The 22670-nt window shown below is 43.1% G+C and overlaps 1 protein-coding gene across 2 annotated transcripts in view; it reads left to right on the top strand.

The window, feature by feature from the left end:
- Positions 1-22670, top strand: part of LOC107191782 (glycogen synthase kinase-3 beta-like) — a 42295-nt gene that overhangs the window by 15760 nt on the left and 3865 nt on the right. The window contains exons 1-7 of one of the 2 annotated variants that reach the window (XM_015580888.1): positions 8984-9496; positions 12970-13160; positions 13341-13424; positions 14306-14416; positions 14628-14865; positions 14939-15132; positions 16880-17177. In XM_015580888.1, coding sequence (XP_015436374.1) covers positions 9313-9496; positions 12970-13160; positions 13341-13424; positions 14306-14416; positions 14628-14865; positions 14939-15132; positions 16880-17177 — 1300 coding nt within the window. In that variant the 5' untranslated portion in view covers positions 8984-9312. Of the gene's footprint in view, positions 1-8983; positions 9497-12969; positions 13161-13340; positions 13425-14305; positions 14417-14627; positions 14866-14938; positions 15133-16879; positions 17178-22670 lie in introns of those variants that run through there. The other variant, XM_015580889.1, reaches the window with a different exon arrangement.

Genomic DNA, 22670 nt, shown 5'->3' with positions numbered 1-22670 from the left:
GGCTCTTATTTACATCGATAAAGCTGTTATTAAAGTTAATGCAACGTTGCAGTCAGCAGCGGTAAGAAAATAACGTGAGAAATTTGTAGAGACGATATAGGCCCCTCCTTTATTTTTGTTCATCCTCAAACTATTCTCGGAGTTCAGCGTATTAATTGCCGTCGACGTTTTGGAGAACGTTTTGTTACCTGTCTCTCTTGTCCCGAGGCCTCATTCTAAAAAGCCATTTGGCACTTTTCCCGTTCCAGACAGCAAGGTGAGATCGGTTCCTCTAAGAACAAAGGGGCTCCCAACCGTTCCTTTGATCTCTACGCGGAAAAGATACGTTTTCTCAAAAGTGACTGTTTTACTGGCAAATTTTTCAACCATTCCCGTGACTGGAACCGAAACGTTCTTTATTCTGGAAGTCCCGGTAAAAGTTGGACCAATATATTTTAGCATTTCTCAAACTCACCACGTAAGATAGAGTAAATTGAACAAGCGTAAAATTTATACAATTTTTCTTTTGATACATCGCTTTGCTAAAACTTGTTCCTTACGTCTCAACTTAAATATCCATCTTACTGTTGCATTCTTTCTTTTTCTTTTCGAATTCGTGTTTGACAGCACAAAGTCCAGTCAATGAATACCGTCATAACGAAAATGATGTCAAAAGCTAATATTCTCCGAATATGAGACACATATGTCTCGCGTTCATCGTTGAAAGATCGAACCAAAGAGTATCCCGTTTTAAACCGCGTGTATCAAAGATAGCTGCATTGAAACGCGAACATTTCCTTGATGTTTGAACCACTGCCATGTGTTCATCGTGTAGTGAACATTTGAAGGTACGTTGGTCGATCGGAGAATTGGCAGCATCCGAAGATCCTCGGCCACAGTGACGTCATTCTTGCAGAGAATTATTAGCCGCCTTCGGTCGAAAACGTCAGAGGTGACGTCGCTGAATTTAGACGCGTTTGATCGAGGGCCAACCACGACTCGTCACTGAGAACAGCCATTTTTTCTCGGATTGGATGATTTTATAAACGTGTATCGGATACGGTGCCAACAAATAAATCTACCTCTTTGGCCAATGCGGTTCTCCTCAGCTCCGAACAAATCACGACGTAACACAGATTGACAAATGTGTTATATAAATTCGAGATCTGGCAAGTGGTATGATTTTATAGTCGAGTGATTCAGAAATTAGTACGTCGTTGACTCACCTAGCCTATCTACCGTCTCGAGCATCGTTTCGTAGACGAGATGGCAGATCGACAATCGCGTGAAGTGCGTCTTCGATTGTTAAAAATTATAGGGAAAACGAAACAATGAATGAACACTTATACCTTTTTAAAAATACACAAATTCACAGTAATAATTTTTTTGCACGTGGAGGAATTTCGGAGACTTCAAGGTTACCTTCATTTTTTCAACTGAAATTATATACTTTTATATTTCATTACTGTCATATTATAGCCCCCTCTATACTGAGAAACTTTTGTTAATAAAGTTTTTTCCTATCTCTGAAAACAACGGAGATATTCGAGTGCTAATTCTTATTGGACCACCCTGAATATTTTGCACCGTACATTGATTCTTGATTATCACATCGGTGCGAGGCACCAAGTATCTGATGTTCACACGTGGAAAACCTCCCGGAAAATTCTCAATCTGTCGTACTAACCGCGAATTCGCAGGAATCCTTCGCGCTTCGTTACTCGTTTAATCGTTCGCGTCGCCACGCGATCTCCTCGGTTTCACGGAACACCCGTAGATCTTCCGTTCCGTCGCTCCTTGTCAATGCGTCGACGATTAAGGACGATGGAATTTTGTTCGATCGGTTACGTAACAACGCGTTCCATGGTGATACCAACCACTTTCCACGTCCTGTCGTCCATATCGAGCATGTCGGTCGGAGTGAAAGACGTGTTACGAATGTCACGTAGACAAAAGCCAGCTCGACGGTGCATCTTGCGTCAACTTCCGTTGACGCGTGTTTCCGTTCGCCCGTGCCCAAAAACATCCGTGAATTTTCGTTTCGACCGACACACGGTACCTTTCATGGGAACGATGCGACTAGCGTCTGAGATCGAGAGCTTCTTCGATTTTGTAATGCAACACGTTTCTGATCGACGGGACAGGCTTTCCCGTGTGATCTTAGAGAAACCTCTCACAGAATGGAATCCTTGACGTCACTGGGTCTGGCGTGTATTGTTCGGAGAAGAGTTATCTTCTGTTTCCCGGGAATAATCGGTTTCGATTCGTGATGGTTTGTTTGATCGGTGCCGTGACTGCTCCGAACTTTGCGCCGTAGATAATTTAGGCTACGGATGATCTAGTGCTCCAAGAATCGTCTTCTTCTTAGAACTCGTAGCTACTTATCGAAATGTATTGGTTCGGTGTCTTGATACTTTCCGTCTCAGGTAAACAAAGTGAGAATCAATTGGAGTAGCAAATATATACGTTTTAAACACAATCGAGGATCCAGTGGATACGATCCAGCTGATCGTTTTCCTAACTTACACTATCTATTACAGTTTCGGCTTTGAACCAGTCTTCGTACAAGCCGTTCTTTCACGTACTAATTACTTGTTACAAAAAGCATAATGGCCGAGAAGGAGTTGTCCCACTTACACTTCCTGGCTATCGGGGAGATAGCTGAACGTGCATGTAAACCGCGTGCGATCTGCGTCACGGCGATCCACGTTAATTCCGAGAAACTTCCAGCGAGGATGATCGTTTGCAGAGGATACGTGGTTGCGGCAACCCACCGCTGCTGACCCTGAGAGAATCCGAGTTATTGATTATATGAAAACACCGTAATTTCGCTTTACTCTTGCCCGTAATGGCCTATTATTAAACACGTATCCCCGAGGCGTCTGTTTCTCCCCCTCGAGAGAACCGTGTAACATACGGGGATAAGATTGAAACGGGATTTTTTTCCAGCTCGTTACGGTTGCACGTGTACAAGGATCAAAGATCTTAATTCTCCTCGTGACTGGTCATCACCCTTAAAACATCAGGGCCTTGATCTTCTTTCGACGGGAGACCGCGTTGTCACGACATTTCGCGTGCGCTTCGTCGCGCCCGCGATACCCGCCGCTCCGATATCGATACTCTCTTGGCAACACGTTCCCTTGCTGCACGATACACGACTCGATACAATTCATTACTGCGTCCTCCGTCGAGTTATCTAATATGGCTCTGATTAGATCTCCCCTCAAGATCACTTCCATGTCTCGAAAGAGAGAAAAAAAAAAGAGTCAAGGCTTCGACAGTACATGGCCATTTGATTACGGGCACGTGTGTTCCGAAGCTGGGATCGATTTAGCTTTCTTGACTGTCCGATACACGTGCAATACCTCCTATTTTCAAACTATTAGGTGCCTCTCAGCTTCTATCGAAACGCAGTAACTGCACAGGACCCGAACGTTTCACCTTTTTCAAATTTTACGTTCGCCCCATTTCTGGACACCAGTGTGTCTACCCAGCTTTCGAATGACCGTACAGAAATTTTTCGAATTTTCTGAGCCATTTACCGTAACACCGACAGCATACCCTGACAGGAATATAACGGATCAAGCGACTGTTGCCGTGTCATTAAGGCTCAGCCGTCTATGTCAGGCTCGAACGTTCATTAGCGATTACTAATTGGAGCACAAAGACTTTTCGAGCACGCGCGCCGGACAACCGTCTTTTGCGTCAACTTCCGCGAGCCTTCGAAAAAAAAAGAAACAAGAACCTGGTCCCAGCTAGGATTATTCTCAAAGCGTGTCGCGATTCCGCCAGGCCGGTCAATTTGTACCCTTAATTCAAACGTCGATTAATTACCGCGAGTACCCTTTGAGACGCTTGTCTACGAGCCCTCCCCTACGCCTCTTTCTTGTTCCTTACCCCTCCCGACGAAGAGACCTGGAACCCAGCCAGAACCGTACCAACCTGCCACGATGACGACATTATCCCGAATCTAGATTCGTGTGAACGAACTCGCCGCTGCCCTAAAATTTTGTTCCGCGTAGAGCAGCTGTGTCTAGCTCTTCCATCCACCTATCTCCCTCTTCTCTCCCACCGTTACTCGAAACCTGCTCGCGGGACAAAAGACCCGACGAAACTACGCGGGGCCTTGTTCGTCGAGAAAGAACGGAAGAATTTTCGGTGTTCGTTCGCTCTTGGAATCGTGACTCTATCTCCCCGCGGGATCATTGGGCCACAGGGATTTCGGACGAGTCGAATTCGTGGGCTCCGTTGAAATCTTGGAAAAAAATTGTTCCGCGAAAATGTACACATCGGTTCGTTCCACATTTTTCCATTCGCCGCGAACGTCACATGTTTACCTTGCAACATTTGTCTCTGTCACATGGTGAGGAGATCTTATTTGTCGCTGTTCGAGATAAAAGCGATAAAACTCTTTCTGAATCGTTATTAATAGGATCCCATTAACCGTTTCGCTCTAGAGGACTCGACCTGCCGGAAAGTTCAAATCTTCGATCTTGCCCCCGATGGAACAGTTTGCGATCGCAGTGGGTATCAGGCTTGCGGATCGTTCGATGGGTTGGGATTCTAATGCTCAGATACTTAAGGACGATGAATGGGAATAAATTTTAATTATAACCGGCTCTATAGTATCAGAGAAACGAACTTGGGTGGTCCCTGGTGATCAATTGCTACGCTGCATCTCGGTGTTCGTGGAATAGTCGAGTCGCGCAATATTTCCTGAAAGGGGTACTTCATCGGTCGAGCAATCGGCTGCGCTTGGAAAATTGGAGAAAATAGGAGCACGATAAACGGGTCGATCGTCAGAGCAGGTCTTGCCTCGGATCATTTTCTACGTCCGTCGTGTGCCAGTCGAAGTGTATCGGTACCACGGGAATAACCGTTCAATGTACGATCGATCTATTTATATGGTCGATCAGCTGCGCAGCCTGCTCATAATTCGATTCCGAGCTTTTTCATGCCCCGCAGGTACGCGTGCTCGTGGAATTCTCTATGTCTGGGGAGAAAATGACACGATTTCGCCTCGTTATTCGGCCCAAGTCCATTCTAAATTTAAGCTTGTCAAACATATTCTGCATAGTTTTAAATTCGAGGTGTTCCGATACAATTATTTGGATAGCATTTTTATTTTTGTCGATATTAACATGCAGCTGGATCTGAATGAAAACAAGCAGAGTTTACATCATCGATGTCGACTCGGTATGTTTTCTGCCGATTAAACAAAAATTGAGTGGGCTCTGTGAGCACTAAACCCGATTCGAAAATCGTCTATCAACTCGTGAAGTACACTCTGTTCTTCCGTAAGGCACCTTCGAAGCCCTGCGAACTACGTTAATGGGTGATCTATGCATCAACGGAGGACCATAAATACGGCGAAACGACCATAGCCGGATCGTAAATTTCACGTTCCACCGATCAGCATAAACGATCCATTTACTCCCCGTGTTACACGATCGAAGTGGAGTTGTCCGCATAAAATTATTGAACAGGTGAATTTTCTTCTACAGAAATAGCGAATTTATGGACGATCCGACCATGTCGACCGATACACACCGATAAGTTCCATCGTATGTTCGTCGGTCGATTCGTTAAACGATTAATTTTTTTTTATCGTTTCGACGTTTTCGAAATGCGAGGACGAGATCGATTGCTTCGTCTTGGACAAAACTGTTCCACGAAATCCGTGGCGTTATCGCTGGCTGGAGTGTCTATACGAAATAACGAATAATCGTTTGACATCGTTTTTTGGAAAATCGGTCAATGTCAACACAGATGAAAGCGATTCTCCTCAATTTTCCAAGGTAGATAAGTAAAGTATTGTCCAAAAGCAGTTCCACGAAGCTCGTGCAAAGAATAATTTCTTCCTCTAACAGTGATATTTGTAGCTATTTCGAAACGCAGCAGCGATTATCGATATTTGCGTGCGTCATTGTACGGAACATTAACTCCATAGATCTTTTTAAGACTGTACGAAGATAATACCGTGCAGTATACCAATTGATCCGCAAAATGGACGATACTGAAATTTTTAAAACTGATATTTCCTGCATAAGTTATTACACCCGAAGATATATTACGTGAATTCTTTTCGATACACTTGAATGATCCACGAGTTTCTTCAGTGTCCTCTATTATCCGAGTGGATCGGATTCCTCTCCGTTATTTTCATCGTGTAAAATAGGACTGACTCTTTTGTCAACCAGGTCTTGGCTGTCTTACCTAACATCGGTATCCTGAATCCTGGCATTCAGAGGTCCCATTAGCATCTACATTCCGGGAACAAGATAGCAGAAGCACCGTACGCTGAAAGGTCTTGTACAAAAACCCGGTTCCCGTTCGTTTTCCGGGCGTTCTCGTGGTTTTTTAAAGCGGACAGAGCAACCTCGGGCGACAGACACCGCCTGTTGCGTGTACAACTTTTCCGACATATTTTTTTTCTTTTCTTTTCCAAGTTATCGCGATATTTTCAACGACTCGAACACGTCTCACGTGTAATCCGTGTGCCCCCGCCGGAGACTGTTATCTCCTTATTACGGCTAAATATAGCGAGTGCTCTAACCGGCGTTCAAACACTGCCGATATTCATGCTGTCGCGGTCCCTCTCCGTTCGTTTGGTGTGCCGCGTCGGAAAACCGCGCGCTGCGAAGCGCGACTTTGCGATCTCGTTTTTGGCGAATTAGCGTGTCAGGGACCAATAAAGATACATCAACCGTAGAAACTTCGGCAGGGGTGGTGGGTTTCAAGGTGTACTCGCTCCGAAAATACGCCTCTGAGAAGTCGATACACAACGGCTGTCCAAAAAAGTTCTTTCATAATTAAAATTTCAACGCCTACGAAAGTCTGCCTTCAACAATTTAAATAACGTTGACGTAGAAGAGTCGAACCAGGAGGAAATTACTAGCGATATTTTCCGTAGTATCGACGTTCTTTCAAGTCGATGTCTGTTGACATTATGCAGCAACCTTCGAGTCTTCTTCGAGCCGATCTCAATTTGCAAATTAGCAAGATTCGCTGATAAAAGTGTGCGTCACAAGACGAACCGTTTCACTTCCAGGCTGAACGCGTTGTGTTCGAAAAGATCTTTCTTTGTCTTGCTCGGGGATTTCGTAGGTTCTCGCGAGGCAAACAACGCGATCGATTCACCCCGGTGGCGGACAAACAATTGATCCAGTTTCGGGTATCTGAATCCAGTTTGCTCTAGTAGCTAAACGAAAAAAAAAGTGATTATGGGAGGAACATTGTTAAGCCACAAACGAGTAGCCGTAAGGGGCCACCGATCAACAAACGGTCGCGGGGTTATCATTTATTTTGGAGCGTACCGTTCAACTGTATATATCCCTTGTTTCACCTCGAGCGACATTTCAATTCCTCGATCGTTCTATTAATAGAAGCAATGCGCGCTCCATTTAAATTGTTCCGTATCGCGATCGAGCCGCGAAACGTGTACAGCTCTCCGCGGCGATATCCGGCCCTCCTCCCCGTAATATTACATACATCCTTGGAAAAAAAAACAACACACGAGAGCACGCTTCTTAACCATCGTAGATTCTACTTTGCAAAACTGGCACGTTCTACTTTAAACCGACACACAGTGTGTCTTGTCGTTGACGATTCGCGGTCCACTATAAATAGATTTTATCGTGAATAATCCTCCCGCGTCGCGTGGACTACGTCCAGCGTTTATTGCTGCACGCAAATCGAATCGCAACTGGCTTCTTATCCCATTAAAAAATTCCCAGTTATTCGTTTCATCGTGGATCAAATCCTTACCTTCGCAACGTTAATCGACGAATTTTCGTGAATCCCGATCAGCTGACTGAAACACGTAGCAAGGAATTTAAAGAAACAACGTGTCAATATTTTCGAAATCGGAAACAAAGGGGGCACACGACGAAGTACGCGTGGCCTCGTGTTTTTCGTGTGTGTATATATATTTTAAAAAAAAAAAAACAAGTATGTGGTCATAAAAGTTGACGTGAAAATCGACTCGTTTGGATGTTTACTTTCACGGCTACATCCGCAACATTCCCCTCCCCCTCCGGTTGCTCCCTACCTCCCCCTCCCTCCCTCCTTCCTATCTCTCGGAAGCTGATTCTTCCGCGAGCAATGGCGATTGGCGGCGCGTTCGGTTTAGTCGCGTGCCGAGACGCCGCCGAACGACAACGTCTCTGGCGACGTAGCTGCGTGGAACGTGCCGCGAATCCTCGTCGTCGTCGACGACACGCAGCAGCAGCCCCGGGATAGACGATCATCAATCCGCTGGTGGTATCGCGTGATTTCGGAGCGTAAAACATCTCGAGACCGGTTCACACACAAGGAGCACGTTTCTCCGGCCTCGAAACACACAGCCGGTCACGCGATCGTTGCGCCAACTTGCTATCGGTCCTTGTTGCCGAAAGATGATTCGGACTGTTTCGATCGACGAGGAGAGAGAATCTCCGATTAATCACGCAGTCTGTGAAACATTCAATAGGTATTCGACGTAGAAATTAGAATTCCGATCGACGAGGAAAGCTTTTCCAATCATCCACGAGAATTAAAAAGACATTTGGTGTTTGAAGATCTCCCGAATTTAATAGACGAGGAGTACTCTTCGGAATCAGTGATCAACGGTGAACATTCTGTGAACATATTTATCCAGCCACAGTGAAAGCTTTGATGTTGACGTGATCGAAGATTGAACCTCAATCTTAGCCAGATATCTTCGATACGATTAAGCCTGAAGGTGATAATACTGTTCTCAGTTACGTTAATCTCGAGAAGTTAGATTCTGTGATCGTGAACTTAGTCCTTCTAACGGCGGCTTGCATACGCTGTCTCAGAACCGTGGAATGAACAATGGTGTACCCTTTACCGCCACGATTTTCCAGAGTGGCACGTAATCCGCCGGATCTCGAGTCGCGTCAGCGAGTTATTAGTAATTCGTGGCACACTGGCCACCGTGTACACATGTCGGGTCTAGTATCCCTATAAACGTGCCGTTTCCTTTCGCTTGGTTAGCTCGGGAACATTGGGATTCAAGCGATCGTTTTCCACGTGAAACGGAAAGGTTCGATTGTGTTTCCGAATTCGGCGATACTTTCGAGTGTGCCCCATCGGTGTTCCTATTGGTGACCTTTCTTCGAGTGTCTTTAAATGTTTGCAAACGTCGAACGCGTATAAACCAGACCGGTTTCGAGTACATTTTTCCGCGAGACTGGAGCCGTCGAAGTTTCCGCGAAACGTGTGCTTGCCACGGGTGTGTTAAATCGTTCGATGAGGCGAACGTTGCCAACAAACAAGGCAGTGTAGTGTGTCGTGTTCTTGGTACGGTTCTCGTGGAGTTCAAGAATCGTCATGGCACCGGCCAGCACTTTAGACTGGTCAGAACCTTGCCAGCATTGGCGGTATCCGAAATTCTGTCCTTCGGGGCAGCCGAAGAACGAGAGAGCGAAAAGCGCGATGGAGTTGAGCAGCAAAGATGCGAACACCGCGTACAAAAAGTTCTGCAAGTTCTTGCGGAGGCTAGGAAATAAAAAACGTGAGTGTCTTCGGTTGGCTGGCGACCGTTTTGGGTGTCGATCGGTCGTAGGACATCGGGGTAAAATTATGAAGGGATATAGAGGAAGAACCAAACACTGCGCTTTATATCATAGTACTTCGATATTAATGGAATTTTTTGGAATTAAAATTAGAGCGACTGATTTTTATGTTAATAGTATAGAACTGATAAGTTATTGGTCTTCGACTGGTATCAACACTTTGTGCTTCTTAAACTGTAATTAAGTGTGTTAGGTATATTTGTTTTTGTATTGTTTACGGTCATATTCTCTTTGTACTTCGACGAGGCGTTCTGCCATTTACGTAGAAAAGGTTAGAAACACAAGTGGCGTCGGTGGCAAAGAAGGACTATTCAGCGAGAAGCAATACACGACCCGGTGACATTTATCCGTTGTTATTCATATTTATTTTTGTTGTACGCCTCGACCCACGCAAATATATTTTTTCATACGTCAAGAGCTGCGTCAACCTGACGTGCAACGTGGAAATGGAGATTGAGAGAAAAAAAAAGGGAGCGAAAGGCACAGTCGAGAGGTTTATACTCGTGCTTCAAGTAGCTTGCACTTGCTCACGATCAATTGTCACGACCCGTGGTGCACACTGGTATTGTGTATTTGTATTCACCGCCGTTGACCATCGTAGCACTCGTGCATGAGGTTAACAAAAGCTTATATCGAGTCCCGGAAATCTGACTAGTCTTTATGAAGTTCAATAGAACCCATTTCTAATTTCCTTGTTTCGATCAAATAAAGGAACCAATTTCTCGAACGTCAAAATATATTCCACATGCTGAAGTCTTTGGTCGAGATTCATCGTACTTCGCGATAGAAGAGAAGACTGAATCCAGGATCGTTACTCCGTGGAACGGAAGGCGATTCCGAAAGTTTACACGGCAGGCGAAGCACCGAAGAACTTTCCGCCGAAGAATTATGCCGGCGAAGTTCCGTACAACTGTTCAAATATTTATATGCCCGGCAGAAGTCGCTCGATAGTATTCCGTTTCTGCACAATCGAGCTATGTATAGCGCTGTTTCACAAACGCCTGGAGAACGGTTATTGCGAAAGTATTCCTTTTAATGTCATTTAAATAATATATACGGCCGCTAGAGCGTGTAACAGTAGAGGACGTTAACCGTTCGCCTATCGATGACAGAATCGAGAAGTATTGGTTTTCTTGCTAACGGTGTTACTTCGTCGACGTAAGTAAAAGTTCGAATAGATGTCGACGACTCCCTTTGACCGACAGGCGATCTTCTATACATTACTCTCTTCTGTAGATTTAGTTGTACTATACTCCTTGTTGCGATTACTGTGGAATTAATCCTTTGATACATCTTTGACCCATAGAGTATGGAGTTAGGTTATCTCTGTCTTTCGATGAGCCAGACATTTTCTTACAAATCCTCCGGTTTCAAAAATTAATGATCCGGAAAACATTGAATATATGTATACTTTGAAAATAGCATCGTTCGTAAAGGAATACGTGTTAAGTAGTTAATGTTTCTGTTAACCAGACGACTGTATCAGTTTACCCACGATATACGTAGTAGGTAGCAGAGTATGTAAAGTTCCCGTGTTTTCTCAACGAATTATCATAAAACGCACCGAGTATTCGTTGACATTTCCACCCTCCCTCTTCTGTTTCTGGTGGAGATTGAGGAGGTCCTTAGGGGGGTGCAGAGAAACCGAAAACTAGGTCAAACGGCGGCGATCTCTGGCAAAAGCGTCGCTTGGACCCGAGCCGGCTAAATCCAGCGTGCAACAAAAAGCGCAGGCAAACTCAGGCTCTCCGGATATGCACTTTCCCGTCGTTCTCCCTTTTTACCCGCGTTACGCGCGCATCAGAGGATCTCGACCTTTATCCCAGCCGCAGTGCTCCCATAAACGATAGCCCCTAACATTTCGCGAATCGAATCACTTTCACGGAAAATCCACCCTCTTCTCGTCGAGCAATTTCTGATCACCTAAATCATATACATAACTGTATCTCAGTCAGAGTTATCAAATTTTATGTATAAGTTTCAAAATAGGTAATAAATATTTAGTCATTTTTTGGAATAAATATTTATTATGCTAAACTTATATGGTCATCTATACACTAAACTGATCAGTAATTGGGTTCTGATCAAGAACTGGGTCCGTAACACTAGGTAGCCTAGTAGTAGCTCTCGAACATAAAAATTCACATAACCAAATTCAATCTAAAAAAAAAAACAAAAAAAACAAAAAAGACCTGTAGCCTGTTCGCCACATTCGCGCGAATTTCACGGCAGAAACTGCAAGACGACACTAAGAGAGAGGTTAGTCGGGAGAAGGAAGATGTTTTCGATATGTCTAAAAGCGGACCACGTTCCAGGTGGAATCTCATTGTCGGTTGCGCACGTTCCAGTGATCCATCGAGTGACAGTAAAACCGTGTTGTTGCCGCGGTGCCTCGCGTCGATCGGCGAGAAGGCAACGTGTTTTTTGTTATCCCTGGTCGGGCGCCGTACATCGCCTCGTGCCCCGGCGAATTTTCGGTTCCCTCGATACATACATCGTGTGCTGGTGGCCACAGGCCCACTCTCTCCGTCTCTGTCTCTCTTTCTAGCAACGGATTATTAGAGGCGTGAAATATATGGCCGCAGCGTCGGTTATTTTCAGCCGAGGTTCAATGAGAAAACCGGTCCGCAAATGCCCGGACCTCGTATTATCCGTCGTTGCATCTTATCAAGGTTATCCCTCTTGTAACAGCGCGTTCGAGCAGCTAGCAATAGAATTACACGCGTCTAAGAACACGTCCGTGCAAACCTGGTACACGATATACAACACCCCGTTGTCGGAAATGCGCTGCTGGATCAACGTGCTATTTTCAGGTTTCTTCTTCGGTGATACAATGAGAGTTTCTTACAATTTATCCATCCCGAGAAGCGTTTCCGTTTAGGGGCTTGTAAATTTTGCACGTCTTGAGCGAAATCTATCCCTCGGCGGGGTTATGTAACCGGTGCTTTGTAGTAATTTTTCTTGAGAATCGATCTCTTGTACTGCCTCGATCGGATGAATCATCTCGTATTACCAGTCGGGTAATTATTACCTGTTTTGTTACATTGAATTGCGATTCCTGAGAATTTTCTTTTTAAAATCCCCAAGTTCTGTGGAACATTTTGATTCGATGAACCATGGAGATTATAGATTATTTATTCAAGTGAATTTAGAATGCTCTAAACTGTGTGAATGACAAATTCAGATATGAAGTATAAACATAATTTCAACGCCATAATAAGAGGGGTAGGTTAAGGGTAGCTGTAAAGTAGCTAAAGATTTTTTTTACGTCCTCTGTGCCACTTTGTAATATACCCTTTAATGCTTCTATAAGCTTCTTAACGCATCTAGAATATTTAACCCTGTTGCATTCGCTGTACTGTAGCGTCGTGCTTTTCGATTGTTTCTATGGGTGGTGCGATGCACAATGCAGGCAAGGATGGCAGCAAAGTGACAACCGTGGTGGCTACCCCCGGTGCTGGTCCAGACCGTCCCCAAGAGGTCGCCTACACAGACACAAAAGTGATCGGCAATGGCAGCTTCGGCGTTGTCTACCAAGCGAAACTCTGTGATACGGGAGAGATGGTCGCCATCAAGAAGGTTCTCCAAGACAAACGGTTTAAGGTAACACGACACGAAAAATATTGTTTGCCAGATTCACGTCTCTCTTTCTCTCTTTCTCTCTCTCTCTCTCTCGATTATATAAAATTTGATGGCACCTGAATAAAATTTTTTTTTAAAGCGCATGATAAGATCAATCGTTACAGACCAGGTATACTAATTGGCTTTCTGTGTTATTTATAGAACAGAGAATTGCAAATCATGCGGCGTCTTGAGCACTGCAACATCGTGAAGCTAAAATATTTCTTCTACTCTAGTGGTGATAAGGTAACTATCCTAGTTTCATCGATTCGATTGAACCGACTCGATAGTTTATATACCAACAACTCGGGAATGCAATTTGTTAGTTTATTCTTACAGTTACAGAGGGTGTCTCGTAATTCGGAAAGAAGGAATCGATTTTCTTTTCATTTAATCTCGCTAATGAGTACACCGTCTATGGGATTTGTTGAGATAAAATAATGATTTTATTTCTTCTTTATTTATTTATTTTTATCACTTTTCCACCTCCTTATTTTCATTTTTTTTCAACTCATAGGTGAAAGTTCACGCCCTTTCAAGTAACGAAAATTCAGAATCTCTCTTTGCAATGAATTCTATAAGTTCTAATTCCGAGTGTAACGTATTAGTTTAATGCATGCGGCATTGTTGTGTTATTTTTGTAGAACATCTTAAACGCAACTAATCCAGTTTTTCATGTGGACGTAAGTGACAAGCGTACCCAGTAGTTTGAGAGAGTCCTTTTTGAGAACACTTAGGCAGTTCTGCTTCACAAATAGAAACGATTGTGTATAAAGAAAGAAACAAAGCAATGAAATGTAAATCACACACGACACTTATATTAACGATATCTCGATGATGAATAACATATAGATCTCGATAATCTGAGTCCTAGTAGCTAACGCAGCTTCGCTAGTTATAGAAGAATATCTTCTGGAACAGTGTGCATACGGTTCAAAGGTACACTGCGCATGAACTACCCGATAAAAAAGTTCACACTAATATCGATTTCCATGCCGGAACAAGCGCTATACGCATTGTTTTGCTTTACAACGATGTGCCTTTGAGACGACACACACAAACACACCTTTACCCGATGCACTTACTTGGACCGTTTTATAATCGTCGCCCCCGCAAATTTCTTTTAGAAGGACGAGGTTTATCTCAATCTAGTCCTGGAATACATACCCGAAACTGTGTACAAAGTCGCTCGACATTATAACAAAAGCAAGCAGACGATACCGATCAGTTTCATCAAGGTAAGCGAAAATGTCTCTGTACGAAGATACACCATCAATTTAAATACCTGTCGGAGCAAAATCAATTGACCGTCCGAAGCTATCCCACCATTCAGAAGCTATTCTATATCAGAGGCGGGAAACGCAGTCGTGGAACGGACAATTGATTCCGAATCGCAAGTTTCACGAATAAATTAACGGGAAACGTGTGTATGGTTTTTCGTTGTTCCAGCTGTACATGTATCAACTGTTCCGTTCCCTGGCGTACATACATTCCCTGGGGATCTGTCACAGGGACATCAAGCCACAGAATCTATTGTTGGACCCGGAGACCGGCGTTCTGAAACTCTGCGACTTCGGCTCGGCCAAGCATTTGATCAAAGGGGAGCCTAACGTGTCTTACATATGCAGTCGCTACTATCGCGCGCCCGAACTAATCTTTGGTGCTATTGACTACACTACAAAAATTGGTACGTTTCCATACGTATGGGCACTGTCAAACTTACATTATATAATGAAGAAATTCCGTTTTTTCTCCGGCAGACGTGTGGAGCGCAGGTTGCGTACTCGCTGAATTGTTGCTTGGCCAGCCGATATTCCCCGGCGACAGCGGTGTAGATCAGCTGGTAGAGATCATCAAGGTTTTAGGCACACCGACCCGGGATCAGATACGTGAGATGAACCCGAACTATACCGAATTCAAATTCCCACAGATTAAGTCGCATCCTTGGCAAAAGGTAGCCTATTTAAATTCGTTCACTTGTAGACAGAAAGTATAAGTAACACGTAATAAGAATAGCCACTGGTGACACACAAACACATCACACACGATGTGTTCGGCTGTCTAAAACACACGGTCTATGTATCTTTCCAATTTGTGGCCGGCTAGATCGTTTTCTGATTTCTATTCCTATACACGTTTCTCATCGTTCTCGTGACTAAAGAACAGCCGTGCAAGAGGCGTCAGAATGAAAACGGGGGCCGTGTTAAGTTTTACAGGGTATCCCGAAGCTCTCTCGCCAAAGTGGCCTATGAAACTTAACGCAGCCCTTAGCGTGTTAGAGTTAACTGGTAACCGTGATTGCATGAGAACAGAGAGAAGTTGTTCCGAGGGTAAATGGGCTCTATGCAGTCTCTTGTTCCTTCTAACTAAACACGGTCTTGCTACACCTGTCGCTATAATCACATTTCATCAATACATGTACTCGTGGTTACAGTTTATGCTTCAGCGAATGAGTGGACTAAAGTGTTCCACGGAGCACCAAAAGATTAGAGTAAGTGGTCCCCTGTTGAACAACACGATGTTTCTTACATTATATGGCTGGCGAATTATTCCTGTATTTATTTTTTCTTTTTATATTTCTCTATTGGCCCATCGTACTAACCAATCGTAACCAACTTTTCAGCATCTGAACGGTCATATAGGATATATGCCCAATTACCGCTAATCGATCCGTCGAACGGAGGATGACCAACCGAAATAAAGATACCTTCATTCGATCTTACATCATACACATAAATCATTCGGCGTGCACCTTTGCCAGATCATGTAGTATCCATTTTTTCTTCATTCTATTTTTCTCTCTATCTTTGTATATCTTACACGTATCGTCATTTATCACTTCGCTCTAACGTTACTAACCGTGAATTGTTTATAAAACATGTTGTGATTTACTCAAACTGTCGCCGTATCACTTACTCTAATGTTCTGGTGGTAATCGAAATCTGTATTTTCCAGTGTCTAAACGAACTCGGTGCAACCTCAATTCTTGATCCGTTGTTGTAAGAATGACGAACGATTGCCTGAACGTTTGCGATCGCACACACTTACGTTTACTGTTCCACCGTTTTGACATGTTTTTGTTCTTCATGCAAGTATCTTCGTGGCTAAATGATTCCTGTTACAGTTGTCGGTTGTGAAACGTATGATATATTCTATAAATCTTTTCTGAAAAATAGTAGATACAGATGGGTGGCTTATTGCCAGATTTTTTCCAGTAAACATTACACCGGGCCTAAACATCTCGTGTTACTAATATAACGGTGATTGTTTCCACGATCTCTGATTAAAGAGGATTGTCTCGTGTTGTCTAATAATTAAAAATTCATCAATTCCCTGACACGCTTTCGTACGCTAAAACTCCACAAAGTATCGAAATAATAGATGTCAGTTTTTCTTTTTCACGTAACCCACCAGAGTACGCCCCCATAATACAACTAAAGGATTTACTTTTTGTGAGTAATATAACGTTCGTTCAGAGTACGAGGGACAGATCGTAAAGAGCATCCTCAGTGACCCGTCACAATGTCTAATACACTGATTGTATAAAATTTCAAACAGACCTTACACAGAAAGTGTTGCTACCGTTTTACCGCTTTCTCACAGGACTACGACAGTCGTGTGTTGCCATGCTAGTTTCTATTCAGCCGCATAGATCGTTTTGTTGTATCCGCGTTCTGACGTTACCACCCCAATGATTTCAGGTGTTCAGGGCACGTACGCCCCCGGAAGCGATGGAACTGGTCGCTCGGCTCTTAGAGTACACGCCGTCGTTACGGATGACACCGCTGCAGGCGTGTGCCCATTCGTTCTTCAACGAGTTGCGGGAACAGGGCACACGGTTACCAAACGGCCGGGAGCTGCCGCCGTTGTTCGACTTTACAGAGCAAGAGTTGCGAATTCAGCCAGCTCTGAACTCGGTCCTAATACCGAAGTACATGCAGTCTTCGGACAATCCTGGAGGCCAATCGGAAGCCACGAGTGCTGCCGCGGGGGCTAGCGGTAACTCTAGTGATAATAACGTCAACACCAACACACCCTCCACTACACAGAATACAGACCCCAGCCAATCGAATATGGCTTAAGCTGCTTTATTTTTTAAAAACGTTACAAAAAAACTGAGAGAGAAAGAATTCACGTTTAGAGCCTAGCCTTTTAACGGTGGCGAGATGAACAGAACGAAAGAAAGAAAGAAAGAAAGATTGTCTTCTGAGGAGGATGTCCCCCCCCCCCGAATTACGCCCCCGTTGTAAATTGAACTCAATGCAATGGCGATACGGATTGGTCTTCGAGCTTTGTTCGCTTGGATATATTAAATGAAGATTAAACAATGATTTCCCATGTAACGGGGTTAGCTATGAATACGACTCCAGTGGCGCGCGAACGCTTGATTGCCACCATATTGCCAAGTTGAATTCAATGTATATATATTATAGGAAACTGGCCCGTAACCTCTTTAAATGATAATTGCTATAAAAAAAAATGCGAAGTTTTCTAGTTGAAAATGTGTAATCTATAATGTCTAGTAGCGCGTTAACGTCGCTTGCGTCGTCATTTTATTAAAAGAAACACACATACACACATATACACACAAACACTGCGAAAACCTGCTTAATGGGTGCCGATGTAAATCGACGGATAAACTTATGATGATAATCGCTACACTCTCGGCTCGCAAGACATTTCACTCGCCAAGACTGAAAACTTGCGTTTTTTTTTTACCGTGCGTACATTCGAACGATAAAACGACGATTGTATTATTATAATACCGGTCCGTGTTTCGTCCCGAGCGAAATAGCCTGTAGGTGGAACATTCGGTGTAAAGACAGACGGTTTTTCTTTTTAATTGCGTTCAGATTCGAACATTGTCGGATGAACAGGGAAGTAATACGCGATACGAAAAGAAACATAAACGGGCAGAGAGAAGTCTCGGCGTGATCACCTACACACACGTCGTACATACATGAACACACACGAGGTATTTGCGTGCACAATCTCTATTTATCGTAGGACAAATTTCGCGATGCGAAAGACATGCTGCGTACATCAGCACGACGAAAGACAACCTAGAGGATTAAAATAAAAATAAAATGCAGAGGGGGGATGCTTCCGTTGTCGAGATACGATAAAAAAAAAATCACCAAAAAGTCGTCTATATTCGTGCCTATCCCCAGTCGTACTTCGATGATTTGACTCGCTGGTCTCAGCCCCTAATCACGCAGTTCAAATACCTAGCGTTATTCTTACGAGGTATCTACGATTGTTACGTATCTTTGGAAGCAAAAACCTTTTCTAAACTCGGGTTTACCAAAATTTTTCACCCTACGCGACGAACTTCTACGCAATTTAGCGGAGGGATTTATTTTTTAAGCAACACACATGTACACATTACCGCGGACGAGGTGTAGGATGGACCTAACGCAATGGTTCCTCAAGCCATATATACACAAGGACGATGGTAAGTTCCTTCATTTTCATACTGTCTATATAGTTAGTAAATCTTCTACAAAATAGATTGTTCATCCTGATGAATCCAGAAATCAATTGTACTTCGATGGTTTATACTCGGTAACGCAAATTTCTATAAAGTAATTGGGTCTATCGTATACCTCATCTGTACTTACACAGTGTATTTTGTTTTTTTCTTTTTTTTCGATGCGATTCGACTATGTTTTAACTGTTATTCGTCTATGCCAGATTTGTACGCGACTACAGAGTAAAACGAAACGATTCTTTCTCGTTGCATGCATACTGTACGCACGAAGTAACAGTCATGCGGGGCCTCACTTCCGGTGTGATCTTCCTCTGTATACAGTATTCTTTCCTTGTATGTTATTCCCGTTTGATCACTCGAACGAGCATCATCCAAACGAGAGGGAAGAGCCATATTTGTGTTCCTGAAATCGACCTTTTGTCGACGGTCTTGTAACACGCCTCTCAGCTCGAATTCCCTCGAAGATGAAAAAAAGGGGGGGGGTAGGGTATCGGAGTTGTAGAACTTTTGTATCGAGGTAACAAACAAGAAAAGAATACTGTACTGTTCGCCAGAAGAACCAAAACCACGGGTTTTGTTTCCCCTGGTGAACCGTGTGAACCTCGAGGTTTGAACGTACACACATACAACAGGAATACGTACGAATGACTATTTGTACAATTACGCGTTAACGGCGAGACGACCCTGTGCAGCTGGACCTTCGGGACATTGCGTGACTAGCCCACTCGTACACATCTACATATCATTGCGTCGCAAGAGATACATGAAGGAAGGCTGCTCGCCGACAAAACGAAGATGTCTAGGATCGATTCAGTTCCTTTTTTACGGAAAGGACGACGAGAGTTCAGGGGAACGAGAAAAAGAGACGATAGTAAAAGAAAAAAAAAGCGATAGACACAGAGAGAAAGAGAACGCGCGAGTTAAAGAGTGTGTGAGAGGTCTTAGGAATTCGTTTTAGAGTTTTATGAATGTTGATGATACAACTTAAGTTTTAAAAATTAACCACTTCTTTTTTTTTTAGTAATGTACCTCATTACTAGGAGAAATTACGTCAATTTATTATTTCTTTGTCCTGCCGGCCCCCGAAAAGGGGAGAGTGTAATAAGTTTTTTGATACGGTTCTGAAACACGATCCATATGCAAACCGGGAACGTTTTCTCTCTTTTTTTCTTTTTGTTACGTTTTACATACCGGCTCGAACGACCAAGAGTTTGGCTAAGCTGACGGATCATGGAACATTTATTTGTTCGGCATTTTCATGCCTGTATACACCATCCACCCCCTCTCCCCCCCACCCCCGATCCCTCGAAACGCGTGGAATACGTTATTTATTTTCGAACCTTTACGGATCGCTTGTAACAGTGGAACATCAGGCGAGCTGTTCATAATGGTTATATTTGCGAGAAAAGAAAATTGAAAATTCGATGGAATGTATTCTGTACAGACGGAACTCGCGATTGAAAGATTTAATGTTTAAATTTTCCGTGTGCTGGCCACGACTGTACAGCTGGCTTGATGTGTCTTGTATCGTGTTAGTCAACTGTTCGTTGCGACCGAGACTTAACGCGAACGTTTGTACAGGGTGGACACAGCCGTTGTTTAAGAGACGCGAACGTTCGACTAATTACATTCAACTAATATCGCTTCTTTCGATATTTTCAGGCCGATAGAACATGTGGTAAATTCCAAGATAAAATGGAATAAAAAAAGTCCCGAATTTAGCTGTGAATAATCTAGACAAAGAAAGATACCGCGAACGAACGAAAGAGATTTCAAAAGATTCATACTTATGAATTTTTCAATCTCGATGATGCCCGGCGTCCAGACGATCGCCAGTGACTTTGTACAATTCTCTCCGCTAATTTTGTACATTCAACCGCACGCTTGGTGTGAAAATCTTGAGCAGGTCGAGATTGGCCAAAAATCTGTGTGTATAGTCGCAGTTAAGATGAACACAAACGTAACGAGGCGAAAAAAAAAGATAGGCGAATCGCTCCCGTGAGAAATGTCTCGTGGATCGATTCCCCCTTTTTTTTAAAGCTTTTCTTGCGTTCTCGTTTCTATTCTTCCGAAGTTCGAACACTACTCGACCAGAAACGGACGTTTAACAGAGAATAGACGGAAAACCGTGTGGGAAGAGCCCGTGTAAAATATTGAAAGTCTTAATAGCGGTTAACGAGTAACATTGCTGCATTGTTATACAGAGAGAAATGGAAAAATTGATCAGAGGGAAGGATGAAGGGGGAAAAGAACACTATTGATTATTTGAACACTATAATGCTCGTCGTTTTACCTGAACACCACACATCATCACCGCCGTTATACCATTGCAAAAGAGAACGAAAGAAAACCATCATTACGTTCTTTTTGTTTCTTTTACCTTTATTACATCATGTCGCACTCTTTTCGATGCATCTAGTGAATAAAATGTAATAATTCTGTAAAGAAAGATTAATAAACTAATTTAATATGTATATATATGCATATATGTATGCGTGTGTGTGCATATGTATATACGTAAAATTGCAGAGTATTTAAACACGTTGTACCGGTTCGAGCGAGACTATGTTAGGAGAGTGCTTTCTCATTCGTTCGGCCATGAATCACTTTTGCATTTGATCGACTCATTCGAGACGAGGATGGCTGAAACAAATGGTGATGCAATGGTGCCTCGAAAAGTATTTGCGGGACGAGGCAGTCGAAAAACGTTTTTTGAGGTCTCGGGAGATAGATCGATGGCTTTCTTGCTCCAATCGGTAGAGGTAATGATCGATAGGGATAATGTTGAAGCATCTTTCGAGGCACCACTGTACTTTTCTACGACTGTATAGTTATAGATCAAATGACACAGAGATTAGAACCTCACTGAAAAACCACTGTCCCATTACGGATTAGATAGATTCGTCCGAGCTACTCACGACGTTCTTAAGTAGCTGTTTCTCTTCACCAAAAATCTACCCTTTTCTGCCGGTTTTACGGCAACCCCGAGATGGACCACTAACTGTTTGCTACTACGAAAGAAACGTTCTGTTCGAGCTATAACGTCGAACGAACACGGCGAAAGTATAATATCAGGGCAGTGTGTGTCCGATCGTACGCTCGTAGAAGTACTCGAATTGTAGTTTATCGTTACGATTATTTTGATTTGTATTGTTCTTGGTCGACGGTATCGTAAAACAACAGCGACAAATATTTAAATGATTCACAGGTGCGTGTCTTGTAAGTTCGTTGCGTTGCGAGCTACTTTATGATATTTCGACTGCGACGTATGTTTTTAAATTATAAGAGTGATTAATTTAATACGAAATTCTTTAATAAAAAAAAAGGAATAAACCGAATAATTGAAATTGGTCGATCTGAGAGCGGGATATACAGTTGTTTACGTATAACTTCGATTCCTTTGTCTCTTCTAGTTTCAACATATACGTACGTGTATTGTCGTTTTTTACGACAAACGATCGTCAGACGCAATTAAATTTCGTATTAAAGTAAAGATCACGATTCTGCAGGTTTACTTGTATCGACGCTTGCTGTATACTCGCTGAATAATCTCATTTTTTACCGTTCTTCCTACGTTTGTTATAGTCGAGTCTATTTCGCTATTGTAGGTAGTGAATTATATGGAGAATTAAAGTACCGGGTTAACGATGTAAATCCCTATTGGACGATTTTCATTGACGATTGCGAGGCACTTCCGCCACCTTTGGAAATTTCTCCGATTGTTCGTCTACCAAACCACTATAGTAGAGACGGGAGAATTTATTTGTTCACGGTCACTGTTTCCCACATATTATTTTTTTTATCTTTTCTAAATCTCAAATAGGCGAAAAATGTTTGAAGTTTTTGATAATACAGAGTGTCTCGATGTTTTACCAAAGAAAATTATATCACTGTAATCTTGGACGTCCTGTACATTATGGTCCGAATCGAGACAAATCTTCCTAATCTGAAAAGTTCTGAACAAATCAAAATCTCCAGTCTCTACTATACTACACGACATA

Source organism: Dufourea novaeangliae, unplaced genomic scaffold, assembly GCF_001272555.1.
Source record: "Dufourea novaeangliae isolate 0120121106 unplaced genomic scaffold, ASM127255v1 scaffold228, whole genome shotgun sequence".
Taxonomy (NCBI): Eukaryota; Metazoa; Arthropoda; class Insecta; order Hymenoptera; family Halictidae; genus Dufourea; species Dufourea novaeangliae.
Note: the sequence above shows the minus strand (reverse complement) of the source record. Positions and strands in the feature narration are given on the sequence as shown.